We start from the raw sequence: 22,028 nt of genomic DNA on the forward strand, positions 1-22,028 counted from the left end.
AAGTTTTGGACTCAGTATCAAAATATGAGAAAGTAGCACATGAAAAATGAAGTTTATGTACTACCAGTGAAAAAGTTTAGTTTAAAAATTTAATTGAAATGTAAGGTATTTAAGTTAAATGTTTTCTTCAATAAATGTGTATTTCCTCATTTAATGTGGAGGAAACAAGAGGAGATGATGAAAAAAGACACTGAGAAAGGCAGAGAAACAGTATAGTTATTTTTAGACACTTAAGACCAGCCTCATCTGCTAGTAATAATGGCATCATTCCACAGCAGGTGAAAACTAGCAGGAAAGTGACTGAAGACAAGGCACGTACTGTTGCTGTGCTTCAGGTGTTACTGACACAGTGACCACAACGGCACTGAGAAGTCAGGGAACAGCAGCAGCCTCTGAAGGACAAGAGGCAGCTGCAATGGGGATATCAGACAAAATTGTAGAAGATAAAACACTGGAAAAAATGAGAGCATGGCAGGATATTAAGAAAATAGGTTTGTTGGTGGGAAGGGATCATGAGAAGATGATTACACTAATGGCGTTAAAAAAACAAGAGCAAACCCCCAAAACAAAAACCAGAAGGCTGTAGCAGACAAAGTTCTATCATTCAAAGAACATGATGACAAGCATGTAAGCATTTCAGAAGCACAAATAATGAGTAAAGCATGCATGCTGTAGATTTGAGAGACTGAAGTATCAGGATTTAGCTAGCAAACGCTACCACAAAAAGGAGCAGAATGAACAGTCAAAACACAGTACAAACATCGTGAGTCTGGCCACTCAGAGGAAATCTGAGTAGGTCTGCCACATCAAGAAAAGTGGGGAGATGACAGGGAGTTGGAGAGAACCTAAGGATGAGGTTCCATCTGATTTAACAGCTCACTGCTGCCAGTAGAGAAAGGAGCTTTGCCCTCTACTCTTTCCAGATACCCTCTTCCACCATTTACCACTCCTTGTTAGCTCTGGACCTCCATGACTTAGTTTAGGTCTATCACTAACCTAAAAAAGACCAGTGAATCAAAACAAAAAAAGTCATGGAAGGCTTACAAGTGGCAGAGTCAGCACATGGAAGAAAAGAGTAAGGACCAGCTTCCCTCTCATGACCTCCTAACCACTGAGCTCTGCCACACATGAAGCATAAGAAATTCAGTTGTAGAGGAAAGAACCATGAAGAAAACTGAAAAACAGAGATGTTGGAGAGAACTGGAGAATAGGAGAGTGAGCATCACAACTGTAAGAGTTGTTTCACTGTTCTGTAGCGCAAGTTCGTCAAGAGAGTACAGGCAGACTGTTGGTAGGTTAGAGGGAGATGAATTGGGGAACAAGTAGATTATACACTTCTTTTCAAAGATTCTAAGCGCTGGAGAGAACAAACTATTTCATGAAGAAACAGAACACTTCACTTTGGCTCATAAACACCTGTAAACAGCATGCTTCACACTGGCACTGCCAACACTAAGCACCGCCAAACAACAAACACTGCTGGTTCTGTTTTCCCGTTGCCTTGAACCTCATCAGCAGAAGCATTATCCTAACCTTCTTAACTTGGCTTCTGGAAGCCTATGCTATAATGAATCCCTCCTCTCCCTGACATATTGAAGGTTGAAGGCTGTAGCACTTTTGCAGCTAATTAGTGGGGGCTCCCTTCCCAGGCATGAGAGTAGTGCCAAGAACTACACAGAAGCAACTCAAGTGCCACATGTTAAACATATTATTGCACCGAATTGATCCACATTTCTATTTGTGAACAAGTAGATATACATGATTAAAAGCTCTACTATAAAAACACCTTTGTCATGCAAACATATTTAGTACTGGACAACCTGAAAGCACAATCCTGAAGTAAGTAGCAGGGGAAGGTAATTTTTTATCTTTAAGAACAAAACAAACCAAATAACTGAATTTAAATTGCTGCAACAAACACTTGTTTAATTGGCAAGTCTAACTTACTACCCCCCCCAAATATTTTTAAAAGTAACTTAAATCCCTCATTAAACATTCTAGTGCCAAAAATAAGGTGTAAATAAGATTAAGTCAGTGCACAGAAGCTACTCTTAATTTCCTTAACTCACTAAGCCACTTGTAACATGGAACTTCTTCACATCAGTTCTAGCTAGAAAACGTATTACTACACTGCACATCTCGTAGAAGAAAAACCCTGAACATGTGCAGACACACACAAATACCACACACAAAATGAAGTGTCCCACTAAGCTCAGCTTGCCAGACTTTTTGTTAGCCAGCTTGAAAGTAAATGTAGGTTGTCTATGGAGAGAGAATGCTGCTTCAGCAGTTCAGAATGAATTTCAAGCCTGTTCTCTATTTTATCTTTTGTCAGTGTAATGTATTCAACGCAATAGTGAGCTGACAATTTAAATAACTACATTTTAAAACAAACGAAGCATTGATGTTAATGTGTGAAAATGGTCCCAACCCCTGGGAGTCCTGGTTCCCACCATTGTTTACTCTGACAACAGGATATAATTGCTTACTTACTTGGCAGCAAACTTTACCATCTGCTTGCTTGCATGCTGTCCCACAGCCACAAGAGCCTGGATATTAAACTGCTGCTGACGCAGGACTAAGAAACACTGCTTCCCTGAATACAAAGAAAAACAACACAGGTGTATTAAGGACAAGTTACTCGAGGTCTTTGTGAATGAGAAAAAATGCTTTACTACTTTAATATTAAGCTAAGCTTTTAAGGGTGGGTGTGTCTCTCTCCCTCACCATCCCGTGTCGTCCCCTCCCCCAATAGCTACATCAAACTAGTCCACTCTGCATGTGTACACACACACCAAACACTGAGATAAATCAAATAATTCTGCCTTACATCTATAAACATGTGAATGAACATTTTCTAAAAATAACAATAAGCCTTCCAAGATAAAGAATATCTAGACAAAACAAAAACTAGAAATCATAACTTCTAAAATACTGTTCTTCAACTGCAAGAAGTAAATCATACTTTTCCTTGTTGCTTTGCTCACAACTACTTTACTCACTACTCAGTAGTTTACTCACAACTACTTTAAAGGTCTACATTACTTTAAAAGAAGTTTTTCCTCATCTTCTCAAATTAAAGCTGTAGAGTTCACTTTACAAAGCTGCTCTGAGAGAAATAGGCTTGATTTCGCACCACAGGGACTAAACCAACAATGTTCATTCTATAATACACCACACATTCAGAATGAAGGGGAACAAAAGGAGTATTGATTCCGGTGAATGACAAGAACCTAAAAGACCCAAGTAAAAATCCCTGTAAGAGCAATTTATTCACGAACAGCTTAGGGAAAAAGAAGTTAATAGGAATTAATAATAATTTACAAAGAACATAATGCACTTTGTTGACTTTTAAAATGGGTATTTCCAAGTCAACAAAGCTCCTTCTAATCTGTTTAGCTGACAGTTACAATAATTTCATATTTCTCCTCACATCTCTAATAACCATTTACTCCTTAACTTAGATTTAAGGAAATATGGTGATTTTAAATGCTTATTCCTCAGAGAGAGAAATTAACAACAAAAACTTCATTGTTGTACTAGTATCTGATAAAATGCATCAATACCATTTTAATTCCAAGTTCTGACTCATAACATTATAACATTCCCATTAAAATGGTGAGAATAGGAAGAAGCCAGAAGCTTTGTTATAGATAGCTATTTCCCAGTTATTGTTGACTTAGACTATAAAACATTAAAATCAACATATATCTAACTTGAATACTGACACAAAAAAGCCAGTTGCAGTTTTCATTTGTAATTATGTAGATTACTATTCCTGACACATAGCTGCAGATAATTTAAACAGTATCAGAAGGTAAATGCAGAACCTTTGACACAATCTGATGGAAATAAAGGCAAACATATAAAACTAGTAAAAAATATTATTAAAAATTAACATTATTGGAAATAACTAACCTTGTCCTATGATTGTGATTTCAGAAATGCAACAAAATTAATTCCATATTTTCAGAAAACAGAGTACAACTATTTCTGTATTCCAAAGGCTGCAATATCTAAGTAAAGAAGCTAATACGGTATGGATGTATGTATTTCTTGCAGGCAAACATTAAGGCACAGATTTAAATTAGAAAAGTACAGGCTTCAGAAATTAAATAGAGCCTTCAGTGGTATACATGCCTGTGTTTCAGATCCAGCAAGTGAACAAACGAAGTACAATTTTTCCATAGGACACAATATGCTAAGTTTCTCTGGATAAGCTAGGTGCATCTCACATCTTTGACATCTCAATATTTCTTACTTACAATGTGGTTTGATACAGTATTTCCTAGAAAATATTATTTGTTGCCATGATTTCAGTCACAAATAATTTAGCAAAATATGACTGACGTTTCAGCAATGATGTATTAGATGTTCAAACAAAAAATACACAGCTGAAGACAGCTACAATGTCACTCAACTAGTAAATATTTAAGGAGAAGATAGTGAAATAAACCTGCTATCATATTAAGCAGAAGCAAAAGTTTGGCAGTTGTGCTTAATCCCAAACACTAGAAGTCTGATCAATATCTGCATTATAAAAGGACTCAAATCTTTTTGTCATGAGTAACAGTAGTTGTTTTCATGAGGAAAGAGGATGTTTTGTAAAATATAACCATTTCTAATCACACAGAAGATAAGTGATCAAACAAACCTCACTGATAGGAATAGTTAAAATATCACAGTTACAAACATTGTAGGAGGAAACAGAACTTTTCCCAAGAGCTGAAGGCATGCAAAGTAAAGTATCAGAAAGACAAGCCATAATCAAACCTAGTTCATTATTAGATGCCTTTCCAGATCAAGAGACAGAAAAAAGGAAGCATTAGAGTGAGAAAAAAAATGGGATTATGGGATGTTCTCCATGTGTTTCAAAATATTTACATGGTATTTAAGTGAAAAGTATAAGACCAACTTTACTCACATTCAACAGTAAACTACTCTAAGTTTCCATAAAACAAACCAATACTGTGTCCCAAAAGAATGCCTAAAAAGATAAAAAGTTTCAAAAGAGATTTGGTTAAAAAGGTCTGACAGCCTAATGCAAGGAACTTTCAGTCACTGAACAAATAAGAGAAGACACCACACAGAGAATCTTGTCAAAAGTAAGCACATAAAACCAAAGAGGAATCCATCTCCTTTCTTGGATGTAAGTACCAAATGACACAAGACTTTATGAGAGAAAAGGATGCAAGGAAGGAATTTGTATAAAGAGTAAAAAATGTTTGGTCATATAAATTAATACATTGCTAGTTACAGACATCTGCCAGCAAAGAGAAAACTTTATATGGTTTATTATAAAATTTGGTCCAGTATTTAAATTGCTCTGGGTGGTAGTCTTATTTTCAGACATACCATTTTGATGTTTTATAAACCTTTGCATTCATAAACCAAAAGCAAGTTCAGGTCTAACATACTGTGCAAGTCCCATACTGTGCAAGTGCCTGGCAGAACCTGGACTGATTTCCCAGCTGCTTTTCAATGATAAACGTGATCAGTAGCTTAGGCTGGCTTTAAAATAAGGCCAGAAATAACATTTATTCAATCTATGATAAAAACCGCAGGGCACCAAGCACTTTAATTTTAGTACAACCCACAGAAATTTCCAACACCCCATTCTTCACACATCCTTCAGTTAATTTCCATCAGACTGCATGAGTGGCTTGCTATATGAGACAGCTGGATTCTGCAGTTGTTCACATTTTTTGGTTTTTTTTTGGTTTATTGGTCAGAACTAGACAGGGTTAAATAAAGGATATGTTGGTTATTTAGGAGTCAAATTCAAGCTTCTGAGAAAAACTAAAGCTATTTTTGTGTAAGATTTTCCTGTTTCCTGCAAGACTTTCCTTTCCATAACGGTAGGAGTAGCACCACGATGTGTGTGGGAAAGGCTAATATTACTTTTTACTCTTAAACATTTGCTTTTCTTGTAAGATTCTTTCCCCCAAAGCTTAAGTAAACAAGCATATGACATTCCCTAGCAGCATTCCCTGAATGTCAGAATTGTTCTGTGTTGTCAGACCAAGAGGCAACAAGAAGCACAATCAATAAATTGAGAACACTTCATGCCCATAATGAACTCCTTTTGCTTTCATTCTTCAGGTTGTGTCAGAGTTTTGAAAATAAGCAGTTATTTCATGAAAAACAATAGTCTTTGCTGAGGTCAAAGGTGAAGGATGACAAAGGTGAAAGCTTCTTGTAAGTTAATATTGCCATATTACATATGTTACTCTGATTGAAGTAAATGCATATATCATGCAAGGTATCGTATATAAATGCAATACAGAGACAATAATAAACAACCATTGAACTTTATGTTGTTTAAAGGTCTGCATATACACCTGTCTTTAATATACTAAATTCTGTCCATAGTCTGAACTCCTTTTGCAATTGCAAAAGAAAAAGCCATAAGGATACCCTTATTTGTATACTGACAGTAACATGTAAATTAGATAGTGTCTCCTGTCTGAACAACTTCAAGTTGTAATGACCAAGGCTTTCACAGCTTTTGGGGTTGACAATTTCTACACATAGCAAAGAGAGACTTCCAAGTAAGACTACACTACAGAACTATTGAGGAAATTGCAGAGGACTCTCTAAATGTAAAGATTCTAATCCAAATTAAAATGTGCATTATATGTATATATTTACATGCAGTTCCTTATTTTAACTGACTGCAGTACAGACACTCATTATTAAGAGGGACATTTTTTAAGAAAATGAAGCCTCAAAACCAAAAATGAATCTGGTATCTGCAACAATATTCTGCACTGGAATCTCACCCCTAATTTGCATTATTCCCAATTCTAAGACTACTGTTAAGTTTCATTCGTGAAGTTAGTTTCTTTACGCTCTTTTCTTTCAACTCTTGGGAAGACAAGGTATTTATATCTCACTACAGAGTTGCCAAACATAACCAAAACCAGTACAACAGTTGTCAGCATCTGATGACAACTGAAAAGGCCAAAGCCTACTTAAGTTTGCATATGGCAAACTGATCTCCAGAGAGAACTTCTGATTCCAGGGAAGAAATATGGCTATCAGACAGCCAAGTATGACAGCCCACACTACTGAGAACCTATAAAAGGATTTTCCCTTTGTCTCGTTAAAGAAAGACAATGTTTCTTATTTTAAGTTCAAATTGACATAATCAGATACTGGTAACTGAAAGTAAAAATTCTGAAATTTTAATACAGATTTTTGTTTCCTGTTGAAGAAAAGGTATAGTGAAAATATTCATACGCAGCAGAATAAATATGGCCTGACAACTGATATATTTATAATAAAAGTACATTTTACAGTAGAAACCTGTAACTGTTTTATCTCACAACTGTTAACACCCAAAGGAGAATGACTATTTTAAAATTCCTATTATTTACAATTGTCCACACATTATTTAGTAGTATGACAAAACCCAAATTCACTTTTACTACACTGTAATAGTAATACGCGATTTCCACACAGCTGAAGACAAAATTTCCTTTTCCCCTCTTGGGAAAAGAGAGGTGGAAAAAACAGAAAATAACCAGTCAAAGTGAACACTGAGTGAACACTGAGTAATCAGGTGGCAAAGTTTTCTTGTATGCAAGACATAACTAACAGGTCAGGAAGCCAAAATAAACATTCAGGTTATACTAACAATATAAGGAAATAAAAATAAAAACGCTGGAGGCATCTCACCTTTAGCTCTGCTTGTATGAATTCTGCCACGAACCCAAACCACTTCATCAGCCTTCTCCACTGTCAAGTCTTTTATTCGAATCAAAACTCTATCTGAATTACAGAAAAAACACCATTAAAATGGTTTTGGTTTTTTCGAAGCAAAAAATTTTTCACTTTAAACTCCAAAGACATCTTCTATCATTGCTAAAATTTATAATAAATCCAAAACATTGGTTTTTGTATCTACAGCATAACAGATGTACTGAAAACAAACAAGATCCCATTTTCTTTTTAAGTGAATTGTACTTGATCAAGTATTTTTAAATTGGTTCAAGCTTATTGTTTGACTTAGATAGCAGGGTTAAACTGCACTAAAACAAAAGCAAGACTTACTGTAGTTCATGGATGGCAGAACCCAGCATGATTACACTATTTTTGAAAGGAGTTCACTGTGCTGCATGGTACTACCTGCACTTATTAGTCTGAATTTCTGTTAGCTCAGGGATGTCTGCCCTGCTCCACTGTGCGACGTGAAAGTTGGTATGTTGAACACAGCAAAACAAAGGCTCAGAGGTGACATGACTATTCTCTGTATCTATGTAAGTAAGGTGAATATCACCGTAAAATAATTATTATTTAAAATAAAGAAGAGAAAGAAACCACAAATAAATGTGCATTAGAAATTAAAAGAAGATTTATTTTGATAAAAGCAATAGCATTTTGGAGCAACAAGAGCATTACTGTGTATAATCAGTAAAATTTATTTTAAGAGAGCATCTCTTTGACAACCTGATCAAGCACTGCTATCATTGTAGGACCCAAAATTCATCAGAAAGAACCCTTCAAATTCTATGTACCCAAGAAAGCTAAATGACAATAGGAATGCTTGGTTTGGAAAGGACAGATTTTGGATAATAAAGGAAAAAAAAAATTATCAAGGAAAATATTTTTAAATAAATCAGGACTTTAAAAATTGTATACAACCATTATGAACTGCCAATATGCCGGCTGCATGCCACTACTCGTTGAAATGTACTTGTTTAATTGTATTTTTCTGTAGATTTTTGGCCAAATGTATTTTTGCATGGTCTCAAACACTTTGTTTCTTACAGTATCTACAAATCAGTTAGAGGATATACATAGCATTGCATAGAACCTCAACAGTGCTAAAAGCTACACTTACTCATTTACAGTTCGTATGTGGTTAAAAACACTGCTTATTAGGAAAAAAAAAAATCTTCAAGGGAGATATTGATCTTTATGGGTCTCTTCCAATTCGAGATATTCTATGATTTGATGATATGTAACACAAGCAAATTCAGTCTCTCTACCTTTCACCACAGACTTCTCCCTTGTTTCAAAATAACGTTAAATTTACTAAGACACTTCCACTTTAGATTTTTCCCGCCAGAACTTTTCCAAAGTTTGCCTACCCCAGGTTACCATCTGCTGTTCTGGACTCCTTCCCTCTGTCTCCGAATACCAATCACAGCTTGCCCTGCAAGCCAATTATTCTGCACTAGCAATTTTAGGGGGTTGAAAATGTTTATTAGCTTATGCTCAGGACAATCTAGTTTCTTCTTCACAGACACACATCAAAACCAGAACAGAATGAAAGTGCACAGAGAATGTGATAGGAAATTGACTCAAATATATTAATAATATGTGTGTGTGTGTGTCTGCATGCACTGGGGAAGGGAAAAAGGGGAATAAACTTATCACTTGCCAGCAACTTCCGATGTTTGAACTTTATCAGTATAGTACTATAGGAAACATGCAACCAGCACAACCCATAAGCTTTAGTATTTCTAAGAGTTTGATATTCAGACAGTTAAAATTACCTCAGTCAACTTAAAACTGTATTGTTAGAAACTTAAAACATTTTCCAGGCACAAGCATAAAGACAGAATGAGGTGTTACCATTTTTATAGATCCTTAGTGTTTCAGGAACCATCTGCATTAGATAAATATTTTAAAAGGTCTTTTGGATACATAATGGTTCATGTTTCATCAAGACTAAACAAGACACTTTCAACACAAAAATTTGTATATGGTATGAATTATTAAAAACTATTTCACCTTTCTTAAAAAGGGTAATAAACAATATCCAGAAAGAGACATCATAAAGTCATATTTTCCAACAGTAGATCACAGAATCACAGCATGGCTGAGGTTGGAAGGGACCTCTGGAGGTGATCTGATCCAACCCCCTGCTCAAGCAGGGTCACCTTGAGCCAGTTGTCCAAGATCATGTTTTGACAGTTTTTTAATAACTCCACGGAGGGAGACTCCACAACCTCTCTGGGCAACCTGTGCCAGTGCTTGGTCACCCTCACAGTAAAAAATGTTTCCTGATGTTGAGAGGGAACCTCCTGTGTTTCTGTTTGTGCCCATTGCCTCTGGTCATGTCAGCGTGCACCACTGAAAAGAGTGAGATGTAGTAACTGTTATGTCACTTTGTTTCCCTCCTTCAACACTTCCCAAATCTAGTTTTCTTTTCCTCTCATTTCTAAAATGCCAGTAGTTCATTATAACATTTACATTTGTTAGTGTAAGCAATGGTTTGTCTTTGTCACTCATTTTCTCTTGTCCAACCAACACACTGTAGCTCAAATCTTCCCTCTGTACTCTCACAGATAATTTCACCTGGAATTCCTTTCAGTTCATTTCTCTCTGTTCCATGATAAAAATGAAGTTTCTTGCTCTCACCTTTAAGGTCCTCCCACCATACTCTTCAGACTACCACCTACTTGTTCTTTCACAAATACAAGCTGTACTTACATTTTCTGTCTTCTTGCCACATAAACACTTACAGACAATTAAATAATGAAAAAATAAAAGATTTTTTAAACTGTGCTACAGTTGCAGTGAAGACAAGGGAACAAAGATTGTAAATGAAGTTCAAACAAAACACTCCATAAGTCTGAAATTATACTTCAAGCCCCAATTCAATATTCATGCTATCTCACCTTCATTGCCATTTTGAACCATGGTTAAGGGGAAACTATATTTTTTTGTTTCCTTCATGTATAGGACAATCTCTTCTTTTCAACATATCAAATATCCTTATCTTTCTCTCAGAACGCTAACCTCTTCTAAACACGGGAGGAGAGGATAAAAACCCAAAAAGCTGTATGGGTTATACAAGACAAAATCACTTTTCCACCCCCAGACCCCCATTCCCTGCCTGTCACATCAGCCTGTTTACTAAGTTTGTTTATCTTGCATCATGGAGTTTTGAACAGTATGATCAATATTTCTGCTATCTCTGTGAAGTGCCAGCATCTTTACAATGTTGCATAAATTTTAAAAAGAGAAGATAAGTTCAATAAAAAAACCTGAAAGCCAAAAGCAGTATAAGATGAAAGCAGCTTCAAGGGAGGGGAGATGAAAGTAATGGGGCTGAAGGGAGAAAAAGGGAAAGGCAAATGGAGTTTTACTAGCAATCACAGCCTCAAGCAGGCAGGAAGGACTTAAAGACATGATGTAACAGGAAGTGAGAACATCAGATAGCCAGGGCAGTCAACATTAGCAGAAGAAAGACTGAAGTGGGCCAAGAATGAAGGCACAGGTGTGTGTGAGATCAGTAGAGCAGGGTGGAGCATCTATGCAACAACTTTGTGAACATGTGAAGAGTTTTAATTTGCCTGCAGAGGAACAAGAATTTATGAGTATGGCAAAAGAACAATAAGCTTGTCCCTTGGAAAGGGAGAATAATTTGCTCTGATCACTCTAAGCTTTTTAACTTCCCATGTACAGCCAGTGTCCTCAGGACAGTGCAGCTACTACAGCAAGCCTAAAAGCAACTGTGCTGCACACGTCCCACTGAGCTCCGACCCATGTCTGTGCTGTCTGTATTGTTTGTTGGCTCCAGTTACCAGACAGTAGGTGGATCTGCACATGTCATAACCACAATTCATTATTCTGACTTAGAAATGGCATGTACCCACACAGACTTCAGAAACAAACAGAATTAATACAGTACAGACAGATGGGAACACTCGCATTTGTGCTGCCCCGCCAGCCCCTGCCCCAAGCAGTAGTTCCTCCAAGACGCTCAATGCAAGCAGAATACTTTGGGGAAAAGCATATATACACTATTGATGCCAAAGGATGACTTCACCCTCCTGTGAGTCCTTTGATAAGAGCTCTCCCTGGCAGGAACTACTGGATCTTTAAATAAGAGGTCATTAGTCTCAAGGAAGGGACTAGGCTGATCTTGAACTTCTTTATTATAGGCATTTTGGTTTTTATTGTTACCTAATTTTGGTGTTCTGGATAACCATCTTCTGAAAAACGGAACAGCAGGAGTGTGGTAGGTTGTAGTTTAAGCCCAATGGAAAACCTACTCATGTTGTCCATACACTTGCTGAGATTTTTTTTTCTTTAAATGAGGATCAAGGGTCAAGGGGACAACAGATCTAAATACAGCACTCAGCCTTTTTCATATAATTTCCTGTAGCTTTCGCCCCATGTTCCTTCTCAATGTATTTTTTTTTCTCCATAGTATTTTTGAGTGTTTCTTTTGACTGAGAGACAGTTGGCAGAGTAGACTTTCTCCATGAGAGTAGATTTGATCCACCACTTCAATCTGCCAGCTTGGGTCTCCCACACAGTTGTTTGCTATGGGGTGTGAAACTGGCAGAGGAAACACAGCTTGCAGAAACTCTAGTGAGCCAAATGCCATCACAGAAGAGCGCAGGGAGAGGAGATCCAACAGGGCAATCTTTCAGCCTACAGTCAGCATTGCAGGTTAACCAGTCAGACGCTAACTTGGAGAAGTTAACTTTTTCTTAATACTATACCTTTTGGGTTGCGACTGCACACCAGTTTATGGATTGTTACATGGTTACACGTAAATATGGATGGCTGTTCCTGCCCCTTCCAGCAGTCATCAGACCTCTAGCCAACTTCTTTCACTTTGCTAAGCTGGCTAAACAAGTTGTTATTATTGCCATGTTGAAATGGATCAGCAGAAGACCCAGCATCGGGAAGGGGGAGACCACAGCAGCCAGCAGTTGGGCTGGCGTACAATGTGATTTCAACTTCAGTTCCCTTTATTTGACAGCTAGTATGTATTTTATTCAATAATGACTGTTAATACAGTCTCTAGTGATTTTCTTGTCCTGTTACATTCTTGACATATTGCTCCCCTTCGGTTGGTTTTAACCTATGATTGGTTTTGTGGCCCCTCTTCCCTACATTCTACATTTCCCTTCCTAAGGGAGGTCAACCAAAACAACCATTCAGAGGAGAAAAAAAATCACCTAATCACAGATGATGTTCTTTTTTTACATTTCACTATAAAGAAGTCACAAGAAGCCAGTCTATTACCTTCCCTCGTTCCTGTTTCATGCACTGAATAATATGAAGATTAGTATTTCTTGGGATGTTGGTCTGGGAGATTGTTCTCTAGCTTACAAGTCTTTCTGAATCCCAATTCCCCAATAGTATAAAATGAGCATTTCCTGAATTCACAGTGCTGTGAATAATGACAAAACCCATAAATATTAATATATAATATTAATGGATTTGATGCTCGTATGCAGGAGTAATGAAGGCTGCATAAGCAGATAGATATCCTACTCAGAGAGCGTGCTGCTGCAGCAAGCCATAGCAGAACTTACTCCAAACAAAGAAAAAACCTGACATCTCAGGACTCAGTACATTATAAATAATAATTTAATTAAAAAAAAAAAAAAAAAAGCCTGCAGTGATGGACAGAGACAAAAACTGACAAGCTGTGTAGGGCGTGGTCCAGGCAAGGGCAAAGACTAAGATTCCATAACCTCTCTGGACCCAGCTCCAATATCCAACCACACTCATGATTTTTTTTTTTGCTCCTATCTGATCAGAATTTCCTGTGTTCCAACTTGTGTCCATGACCTCCTGTCCAATTACCACACACCTTCAAGACCCTGGCTTTATCTTCTCTACATCCTCCCATTAAATAGCTTTAAACAGTAATAAGATCACCCCACAGCTTCCTCTTCTCCAGGCTGAACAAGCCCAGCTCCCTCAGCCTCTCCTCAGAGATCCAGTGCTCCAGTCCCCTGAGCAATCTGACAGCTCTCCATTAGACTGGCTCCAAAATGTTAGTGTATTCCTTGCACTGGGGAGCCCAAAACTGGACACAGCACTCCAAATGCAGCCTCACAAGTGCCAAATGTATTCAAATAAAGAGAAAGAATGGCAGCAGGATTTGAATGAAGAAGTTTGGTAAATGATTTCTCAACAAGTACTGTAGATATGCAGTATATAACTTCTTTTTTTCCCCGCTCTTTTTAAAAAACTTTTTTCATTTTTTAACTGACCTGGTTTCTCTTGGGATTGTATCATTGATGACACTCCATATCTTTCCTTAGCATAATCCTAAAATGGAGGTGAGAAACATACATCAAAGCATACACAAAAAGATTAACAAAACCATTACAGATTTAACTGAGGTAATACAAAACAATTAGCTATAATATTAAAGTCAAGAAATTGTGTTTCAGACTCTTAAAGATACACAAGTGCCCTGTAAGAAAAAAAAAATCCAACAGCAAACACATATTAGGACCATTATTTGCTATACAGAAGTTAGTATGAATACCTCTGTAAAGAACCTACTCCTGAGAACATATCTGAGTCCTACAGAAGTTGATCCATGGCTAAGTATTTCTTCCAATATTTAGGCACACTAAGAAATCCAGCAGATCGCATGTCATTGTGACAGCCAAAGCAAGCTTGACTGACTTATTACCAAATCAGTTAGATAAGACACAAGGGCATAGGGCCTTTTCATCAAAAAGATCACAATTCTAGTTTCCCAACTAAGCCCACTAATTTCCAAATAAAAAAAGCCTTAGTTTATTTATTTTATTCTATTCAATATATGACCCTAAGTTCATTCTAAATACTTTACTTGGGGGGGTCCCCCTTTCTCTGCTTTTGATGAATCGTAGCCCACGTATAATTTTACGGAAGCCACCAATACTCAGAATTCCATACTGCTGATGCATTTTTGGCTTTTCAGCAGCAAGCAAAACTGACTTTATAGCAAAATGAACTGATGCTCATTATTAATACTTTTTCTTCTTCTTCTTTAAGAAATAGTAGCTACCAATTTTTCAGTACTGATCTGTGATTTTCACAGACAAGACAGAAACACCTGCCAGGACAGCAGGAGCCACCGGTGCCCCTGCAGAAGTGGCCTGCAGCCCAGGTGTTTCTGCAGCAGCAGCAACCCAGGTGTTTCTGCAGGGGACTGCAACGGGGAAAGGGCACGGGGACAGGGCAGGGCTGTGCTGTTTCTCATCGCCCAAGCAGAGGGCGGCCTCCTCCACCCACCCACGCGGAGACAGGACTCCAGCGGGGCTCAGGAGACGCTTTGTGACCGGACAGGGGCAGAGCTCTTCAGCGAAGCACGAACTGACCGGGCCCGGCGAAGGGGGAGGTGGGCAGGCAGGGCAAAAGCAAAAGGCAGCTCTGCCCTCGGGCCCGGCTAACCCGCCCCGCCTCAGGCCCGGCCTCCCCACCCCGCAGGGGACGCTGCCGCCAGCCCCCTCAGCGCCAGCCCCTCGGAAGGCTCCAACCCCTCGCTAGGCCGGACCCTGCCCCTTCCCCCTCTCGGGACAGGCAGCCTCGACGCCGCACCCGCCCCCTCCCTGCGGAAACCCACATCGGCCGCCGACGACTCTTCGCTCTCCGGGCGGCGGTCCTGGCCCTGGCCGCAGCCGGCGGCGCTCGGCATCCTGCTGCGGCCGGCGCGGCCCCTCACGACCCGGCTCGGTTCGGCTCGGCTCAGCCCCGCGCGCCACGCCGCTTCCGCGCGCCTGCCTCTCGCGAGAGCGGCGGCGGCAGCGCGAGAGCGCCGCGCCTGCCCCGCGCCGGTCAGCCTATCGCGAGACCTGCGCCGCCGCCTCGGGGCTGCGCCCGACGGCGGGCGGGGTGCGCGCGGGGAGCCGGTGCCGCCGCCGGGGGGGGCGGGGGGCGCGAGCTGCCCTCAGCGCGGGGCGGGCTGTCCCCGCAGCCGCCTCAGGGCTGAGGGAGGTGTCGGTTCCGTCCCTGCAACAGGTGGGGCTCTTGCTTGCCGCCCCCTCCTCGCCTCAGAGGGCGAGCAGCAGCCGAAACGGTCATTTTCACGAAACTGCCGCCGTCCTGACGAGGCTCAGCGCCTCCGGCCCTGCCCTGATGCTGAGGCGAAAGCTGCCGCGCCGCAGCGGAGGTGTGCTGGTCTGGGCCGCGGCTCTGAGGCTGGGCAGCGGGTGGGTTTGGTCCTCGCTTGCCCTGCTTCGCAATCTGGCATGTTATGGCCTGAGGGAATGTGTTGGGCCGTGAGGTGGCTAACTAATGTGCTCGGCTCAGGTTGGTAGCTGAACCAAAGCGCACTTTTTTTCTGTCTTGCTGGCAAACTTGGCTTCCCAGTGCTTACCCTGATAGCAGTTTAGTCGCCTGTCCCCCTGCTAATCCTGCTGTTATTATTAGTTAGCTAAAACCAAAAGTAGGTCTGGTAATTTGGGGAGAATGAACATCAGTGCAATCCAGGTGTTTCCCTCCAGCTGGGTGCTTAAATCAATGCTACGGTATTGAGGCTGGGGCTCGCTGCAGGTGCCAACTTTCAAATGACAGAAATCAAGGTTGCAGCTGTTGAATCCTATGGCCATAGATTGTTTATTTTGTGCAGGAGGAGATGAAGGAGTTAGCTGTCCTGATTTAAACTGCAGTTCTGAATTTTCACGTTTGACCAACTAATCCTTCTTGCGGTATCGATTAGAGTTCTTCGTTTCCCGTCCTACAGTTGTTTATTTTACAGCACTTTGTACTGCATTGGTTCAGCATCTCTTATCGTGGGAATCCCCTTGCAAAGTTCCCCCCGCCTCTGTCTCAGAGAATTCCGCACTTCACTTTAAGACCACATAGCTTTCACAGAATCCTTTCTTCTCATGCAAAACAGTGTTGCAAACCATTAAGATCCAGTAACAGAGAAGGTAAATCACAGTCAGTTTTCATACCTCCTCACCACAAGAAACAAAGTTCTGATCATAGGGTATCGTGCAGTGTACTTAAAACGCTAATATAACAGTAACAAAACACGTGGTTTTCTTGCAGCGCGTCAGTTATGTCTTTTCTGTTACCTGTCACTTAGAACACAAGGCTGAGCAGAGCCACTGCTGAACGTTAACTAACAGCCAGATGCAAATCTTGTGCCTCACCACAGAGTAGACAGTACCATCTGTACGACAGAGTGCTCTGTAATTCTCAGCATTTCACTGACTTTGCTGCGAAATTCAATCAAAACAAACCAACCCTGTAACCCTTATTTTTATGCTGGGAGCCTCCCAATAGCGAATAGCATAATGAGTATTTCCTCTGGGACAAATAACCTGAAGGTGGTTCTGAAGGAAAAACCCTCTTAATATAACGAGGGTGTAAACTGAAAACGAAATATGGCCATTTAAAGGGCACTGTAGCTAATTATTCCATTGCCAAACTTTCAGAACAAGCATTTTCCAGAGTTCATGCTCTCAGGTCATTTGTCCAGAATCCCTTTGTCTTGCAGTGCGGAAACACGTCTTTTGAACACAATTCTACAATACACTGAAAATAGAAAAATAAATTATTTTAGGAAAAATTACTGACACTAATTATTTCATATTTGGTTAAATAAATCCCTCAAAATTCTCCATTTAATTTGGATCTGCAGCAAAAATTTATTTTTCCATATCTACCTCACTAGATTTATTACCAATCTTCTCTTAAGAAAACAAAATACTATGTGCAGATGATGCAGCTCATCTGCTGCACCTTCTGTTTCATTGCACTATTATTGAAAATCATGTAATTGGGGCAGTACCTGCAGTGAACCTTAGAGTGATAAGTAGGAGCAAAGCTGGTGCTGGGCCCGGGTGGGAGGCGGAGAGGCTGGGGGATCTGCCGGGCAGCCAGCGCTGTCCCCTGGGCCTTCGTCGAGGATTACCAAATGGAAATGACATCACCCGCAGCCAATCGGGGGGCCCCGGGGGTACAGCTGGATGGAAGCCATATTCCACTTAAGTAACAAGACATGACATACCATGTGCTAATGCTAAATAATTTATCCCTCAGGCATATAGTGAATTGCAAAGCCAAGCTGAGGCCTGGTCAACAGTTTGTAGTTTAAATTGAAACTGGCTTTTCCGTCTTAAAGGGAAGGAGGGGGTTGTCAACTGTTGTGATCAAAAGTGGAATGCAGAAACCTGGGGGTTTTTCTCTTCTCTTCTCTTCTCTTCTCTTCTCTTCTCTTCTCTTCTCTTCTCTTCTCTTCTCTTCTCTTCTCTTCTCTTCTCTTCTCTTCTCTTCTCTTCTCTTCTTTCTCCTGTTATAATTTGATCTAATAAAAACATTTCTTAGTGATTTTGTGGATATACTCCACGTATCTCTGTTAACATGCAGGAAAATCTTAGAGCAAGTTTTAAGTCACTGTGAATAATGATATTCTATATATCCTTGAAACTTAGGCATTAGCACCTGCAGTCTCCTAAGCTGAAGCTATTCCAAAATTTAGTCATATGTGTCTTCATGTTACAAATGTCATATGGGCGTTTCCATAGCAGAGTCATAAATATGTCTCGTTAGGAATCCAGAGGCATTTGCTTCTGCTTAGGCTGAAGATCATGCCCAGTCAGGCTCTCTTCTGGATGGTTGGAGCTAGCAGTACACAGAGGCTGGATATGATGTTAACCACAGCATTTCATTGCCTGCTGTTGGCTGCTGGAATTCACGGCATAGCCTTTCCGACTCAGTGGTCCAGCTAAGCTTGGCCAAGCCTTTGACATATTTTCTTAAAATACAGTGCTGCTCTTACTTAAGAGCTGGGTGCCACAATACACCAAACAACACTTCCACTGAAACCATGAGAAGCTGAAAGTAGCCAGCACCGTCCATAATCTATCCTTATGTAGCACTTTACAAAAATGGTGGCTCAAATATTCTTTAATCTTCCAGTGTACTATTGATTAAGAAATGAACAGTTGAAATATACACCATGTTGGTGGGAAGGAGATAGGAATTGCCTTTAAGTTATTTTACGATAAGAAATTAAAAGGACCTCTGGCCTATGGGATAAGGGAGAATATATTTACCTAATCTCTACACGTTTGGCTAGTTAAAACCTGGAGAGCATGAAGTGGTACAGAGTTAAAAGGAGCATGTAGAAAAAAATACAAAACAAATTGGTAGTGTCTCTGAAAGGTCTTCAGGGAATTCAGCTTTATTGCCACAATAGTACACTTTCCAGTATGCAATTACTTGTTGTCACGGAAAGGGATTTTGAAGATTTCTCTTATTTTGGATGCTGCAAAGCATACTTAATTTAAGTAAGAGGTTGCATTTGATTTTTCCTTTCCATATTTGTTTACTTATCTAAGGTCTTTTATGATTGTCAGGCTGGTATCCAAGTTCCCCTTAGATAATAGAAAGAGAAAATAAAAGGCCACTGAAAAAAATGCAGCAGCAGCTAAAAAATGAATATATTATTTATTTTTAAGTTATATAAGTTCATAGTGTGCATTCTGTGATAGGGAAAGCTCTTCTATTAATAATTTTCAACGTTGGCAAAAATGCATTTTTGTAATTGATCATTCTTTTTTTACTCAAACATTTGTACAATGAGTAACAAAGCCTTTGCATCTAAATCCAAGTAGGAACAGAATTTGGCAAATCTAATTCCTTCCTGGATTTTCGCAGCTCTACTTCCTTTAGGAAGTTTTTAGTCAATGGGAAACAAAGGCTTATTGAAAGGATTAAAGTTACAGCTATTCTCTTTGTTTTAGAGCTTCAATCACGGTTTTCCTCTAGTAAACAACATTTGCAATTAATAAAACTTCTAAAAAAACAGGAACTTTGAGGAAGTACGTGCTTATGATAAGCAGCAGGATTTCTTTTAACAGAACTCTATACAAAGGTGTAGTCTTTTTAAGTTAAGACAATGATAACAATTGAGTTTCTCAATGCATTTTAAAAGTGTTCCTTCTGATAAACACAAGACAACATGCTCTACAGTCAGGGATGGGCAATACATTTAAATAGGATATATCTTGTCAACAGTTTATTGTGTCCCAAAATGATTTTAAATAGCTGCAGACAACTCACATTTCATATCATGCATAAACCTAGTAATCATGTCTTACACAATGAAATATCTATGCCCATTGGATATACAGTACTGCATATATTTATGAACTATTACCCATAAATTGTTTATTGTTTCCTTTATATGATGCTTGAAAAAGGCATTTGGATAGCAGTTATCTGTGCATGAATAAGAACACATGGAATATTTAATCTTTATAATTTATCTTTTACTGGTTTTATGTCATGAAATATCTTATGAATATTTTCATGTTTATGTCAGCTATATTTTTCTTACTCGCTTTATGTGTTTATTCCCAAGGAATTCTCTCCTGTCAGAGGTAAACTGAGGGAAACACCATAACTTTGTTGACGGCCCTCCCTGGAGGGCAGTGTGGAGCTCCGGGATGATTGGGACTGGCTGTTGCAGGAGACATTTCATGAACAGCGCAACTATTGTTCTCACCCAAGTGTCCAGTTCTTTTTCTGGGGTGGCTTATGTCCAAAGGGTGCTGAAAACAGCAATCTGGAGAATAAAGGAACTGCAGTTCTGACTGGCCCCTTAAGTGCAAGTGCATTGCTGTTTCTTACATGCCATTTCTCATTTACAAAAAGCATCTTAAGCCATTGTCCTTCTGATGATAATTTTTTTTACTTTTATCTCACACGTAGGCAGATTTTTTCTTTCAGATTTTTTCAAGTAAATGTTCCAGTGAACTGAGAGTATCTTTGCTACCCTCTAACCCAGAGTCAACTTCTGGTGAAGTTATAAACCTTTAGAAACAGAAGGTTTTAGTGGGAATCCTGACTCAGACTTTATTTCAGCAGCAGGAACAGTGCTCTGTTATCAGTAGAATGTGAGTCAGGCACCAACAATAAATGGTCTTTGAGATCATCCATTAAAAGTAAATGTTCTTTGTTGCTGTCTGAAACAAACAAGAAACAGAGACGAGTCATCTAAATGATTAAATGTGACACAGAGGATGTTAAATACTATTTTACAGACATTTTCCTACAGCAATAATGAGCTATTTTGTAAACAAAGTGTGTTATTGATTAAGGGTGCTACACCAGACATTCTGCATGTATACATTGAATCAGACTGTGAAGATAGTCACATAGAAATTTGTAGGTTAGTGTAAATGGACAGACTGATTCCTAGAGGAAATAAGCGTTAGCATGAGAACAACAGCTGAACTAAAATCCCATAAGCCAGGAAAAACAGCTACACAATTACACTAACAGGTGGTTGGTTTCAAAACAAATTTCAAGGTCTGACAGCTCTGTGCACCTGCTTTGGGCTGATTTCTTTTAAGGACTTGGATTTGGCATGAACCATTGATAAAAACCATAATTCTTTGTGTCTGAGAAAAGTCATCATTACCATACAGTGATGATAAACTACTAAAGCTTGCTAAAAGTAGTACTTAGCCAAAAGGTAATATGGGTTGTTCTGCACACTCTGTCATTATACCTCAAGCTTTTCTCTACTGAAAAGCTTCAGGCAAACACCGTTAGGATCAAACCTCTCTTCTGTAAACTGAGATAATTCCGTCTCACTAGGGTGGTGCAATTTGAATTAGGTATGACTTCAGCCTTTGCCTTCACCATCATAAGAAAAATAAAATTTTTTTTGATAGAGGATTTCGACAAAGATATTTAGCAAATTCTGTTATAAAGGTTGTACTCTTTTTTCTAAATTTCTTTTAATTGTTAACATTTCATTTGGGGACATTTTTTTCTTTGCTTATATTTGTTCTCAGTTTATAGGCATTTTTCCTGAGTTTTGGACAAAAGAAGGATGGTCATTTTCATATTGGGAAAACAATGAAAACATGCTTTTATCATTTAAATGTCTGTGCTGGTGGTCCTTTATGAATGGCTCCCACATGTCAGTAAGAAATAGTATAAATCTTAAATTTGATCAGAACAGATGGATAAATGTAGCATTTTGGGTTGAAGTTCCTTAGTTTCTACAGAATTGAAATGAGATTTTCAGAACAGTCTAAATACCTAGAAATTCAAGTTCCTCTAATTATCAGGTAGTGGGATTAGATACAGTGCCAAGTTTATCACATCTCTGTAAGATCTGGGCCTTCATTTTGAACACCTCACTTCGCAAACCTAACGCATCATGTTCTTATGTGATGCAATCCTCAGTTCTAGAAATGTGTTTTGTTAGTTTCTTCTAGAGAGAGCAGGAAGAATATGATGCCAATTTTCAGCTCTCAGCAACTGGTGTGATTAAATGAGATGCATACCTACATCCTAGT

General features: G+C 39.2%; 1 protein-coding gene and 1 long non-coding RNA gene across 2 annotated transcripts in view; one reads left to right on the forward strand and one right to left on the reverse strand.

Moving 5' to 3' along the window:
* Positions 1-15,497, reverse strand: part of DARS1 (aspartyl-tRNA synthetase 1) — a 44,394-nt gene extending 28,897 nt beyond the window's left edge. The window contains exons 1-4 of the mRNA XM_075511484.1: positions 15,326-15,497; positions 13,977-14,034; positions 7,681-7,773; positions 2,494-2,596 (exon numbers count right to left, since the gene is read on the reverse strand). Of these exons, the coding sequence (XP_075367599.1) occupies positions 2,494-2,596; positions 7,681-7,773; positions 13,977-14,034; positions 15,326-15,397 (326 nt within the window). The 5' untranslated portion in view covers positions 15,398-15,497. The remainder of the gene's footprint in view (positions 1-2,493; positions 2,597-7,680; positions 7,774-13,976; positions 14,035-15,325) is intronic.
* A 38-nt stretch (positions 15,498-15,535) lies between these two features.
* Positions 15,536-22,028, forward strand: part of LOC142414355 (uncharacterized) — a 41,991-nt gene continuing 35,498 nt past the window's right edge. Inside the window, exon 1 of the long non-coding RNA XR_012777034.1 lies at positions 15,536-15,871. This is a non-coding gene — a long non-coding RNA (uncharacterized LOC142414355). The remainder of the gene's footprint in view (positions 15,872-22,028) is intronic.

This window comes from Mycteria americana, chromosome 9 (genome assembly GCF_035582795.1).
Source record: "Mycteria americana isolate JAX WOST 10 ecotype Jacksonville Zoo and Gardens chromosome 9, USCA_MyAme_1.0, whole genome shotgun sequence".
Classification (NCBI taxonomy): Eukaryota; Metazoa; Chordata; class Aves; order Ciconiiformes; family Ciconiidae; genus Mycteria; species Mycteria americana.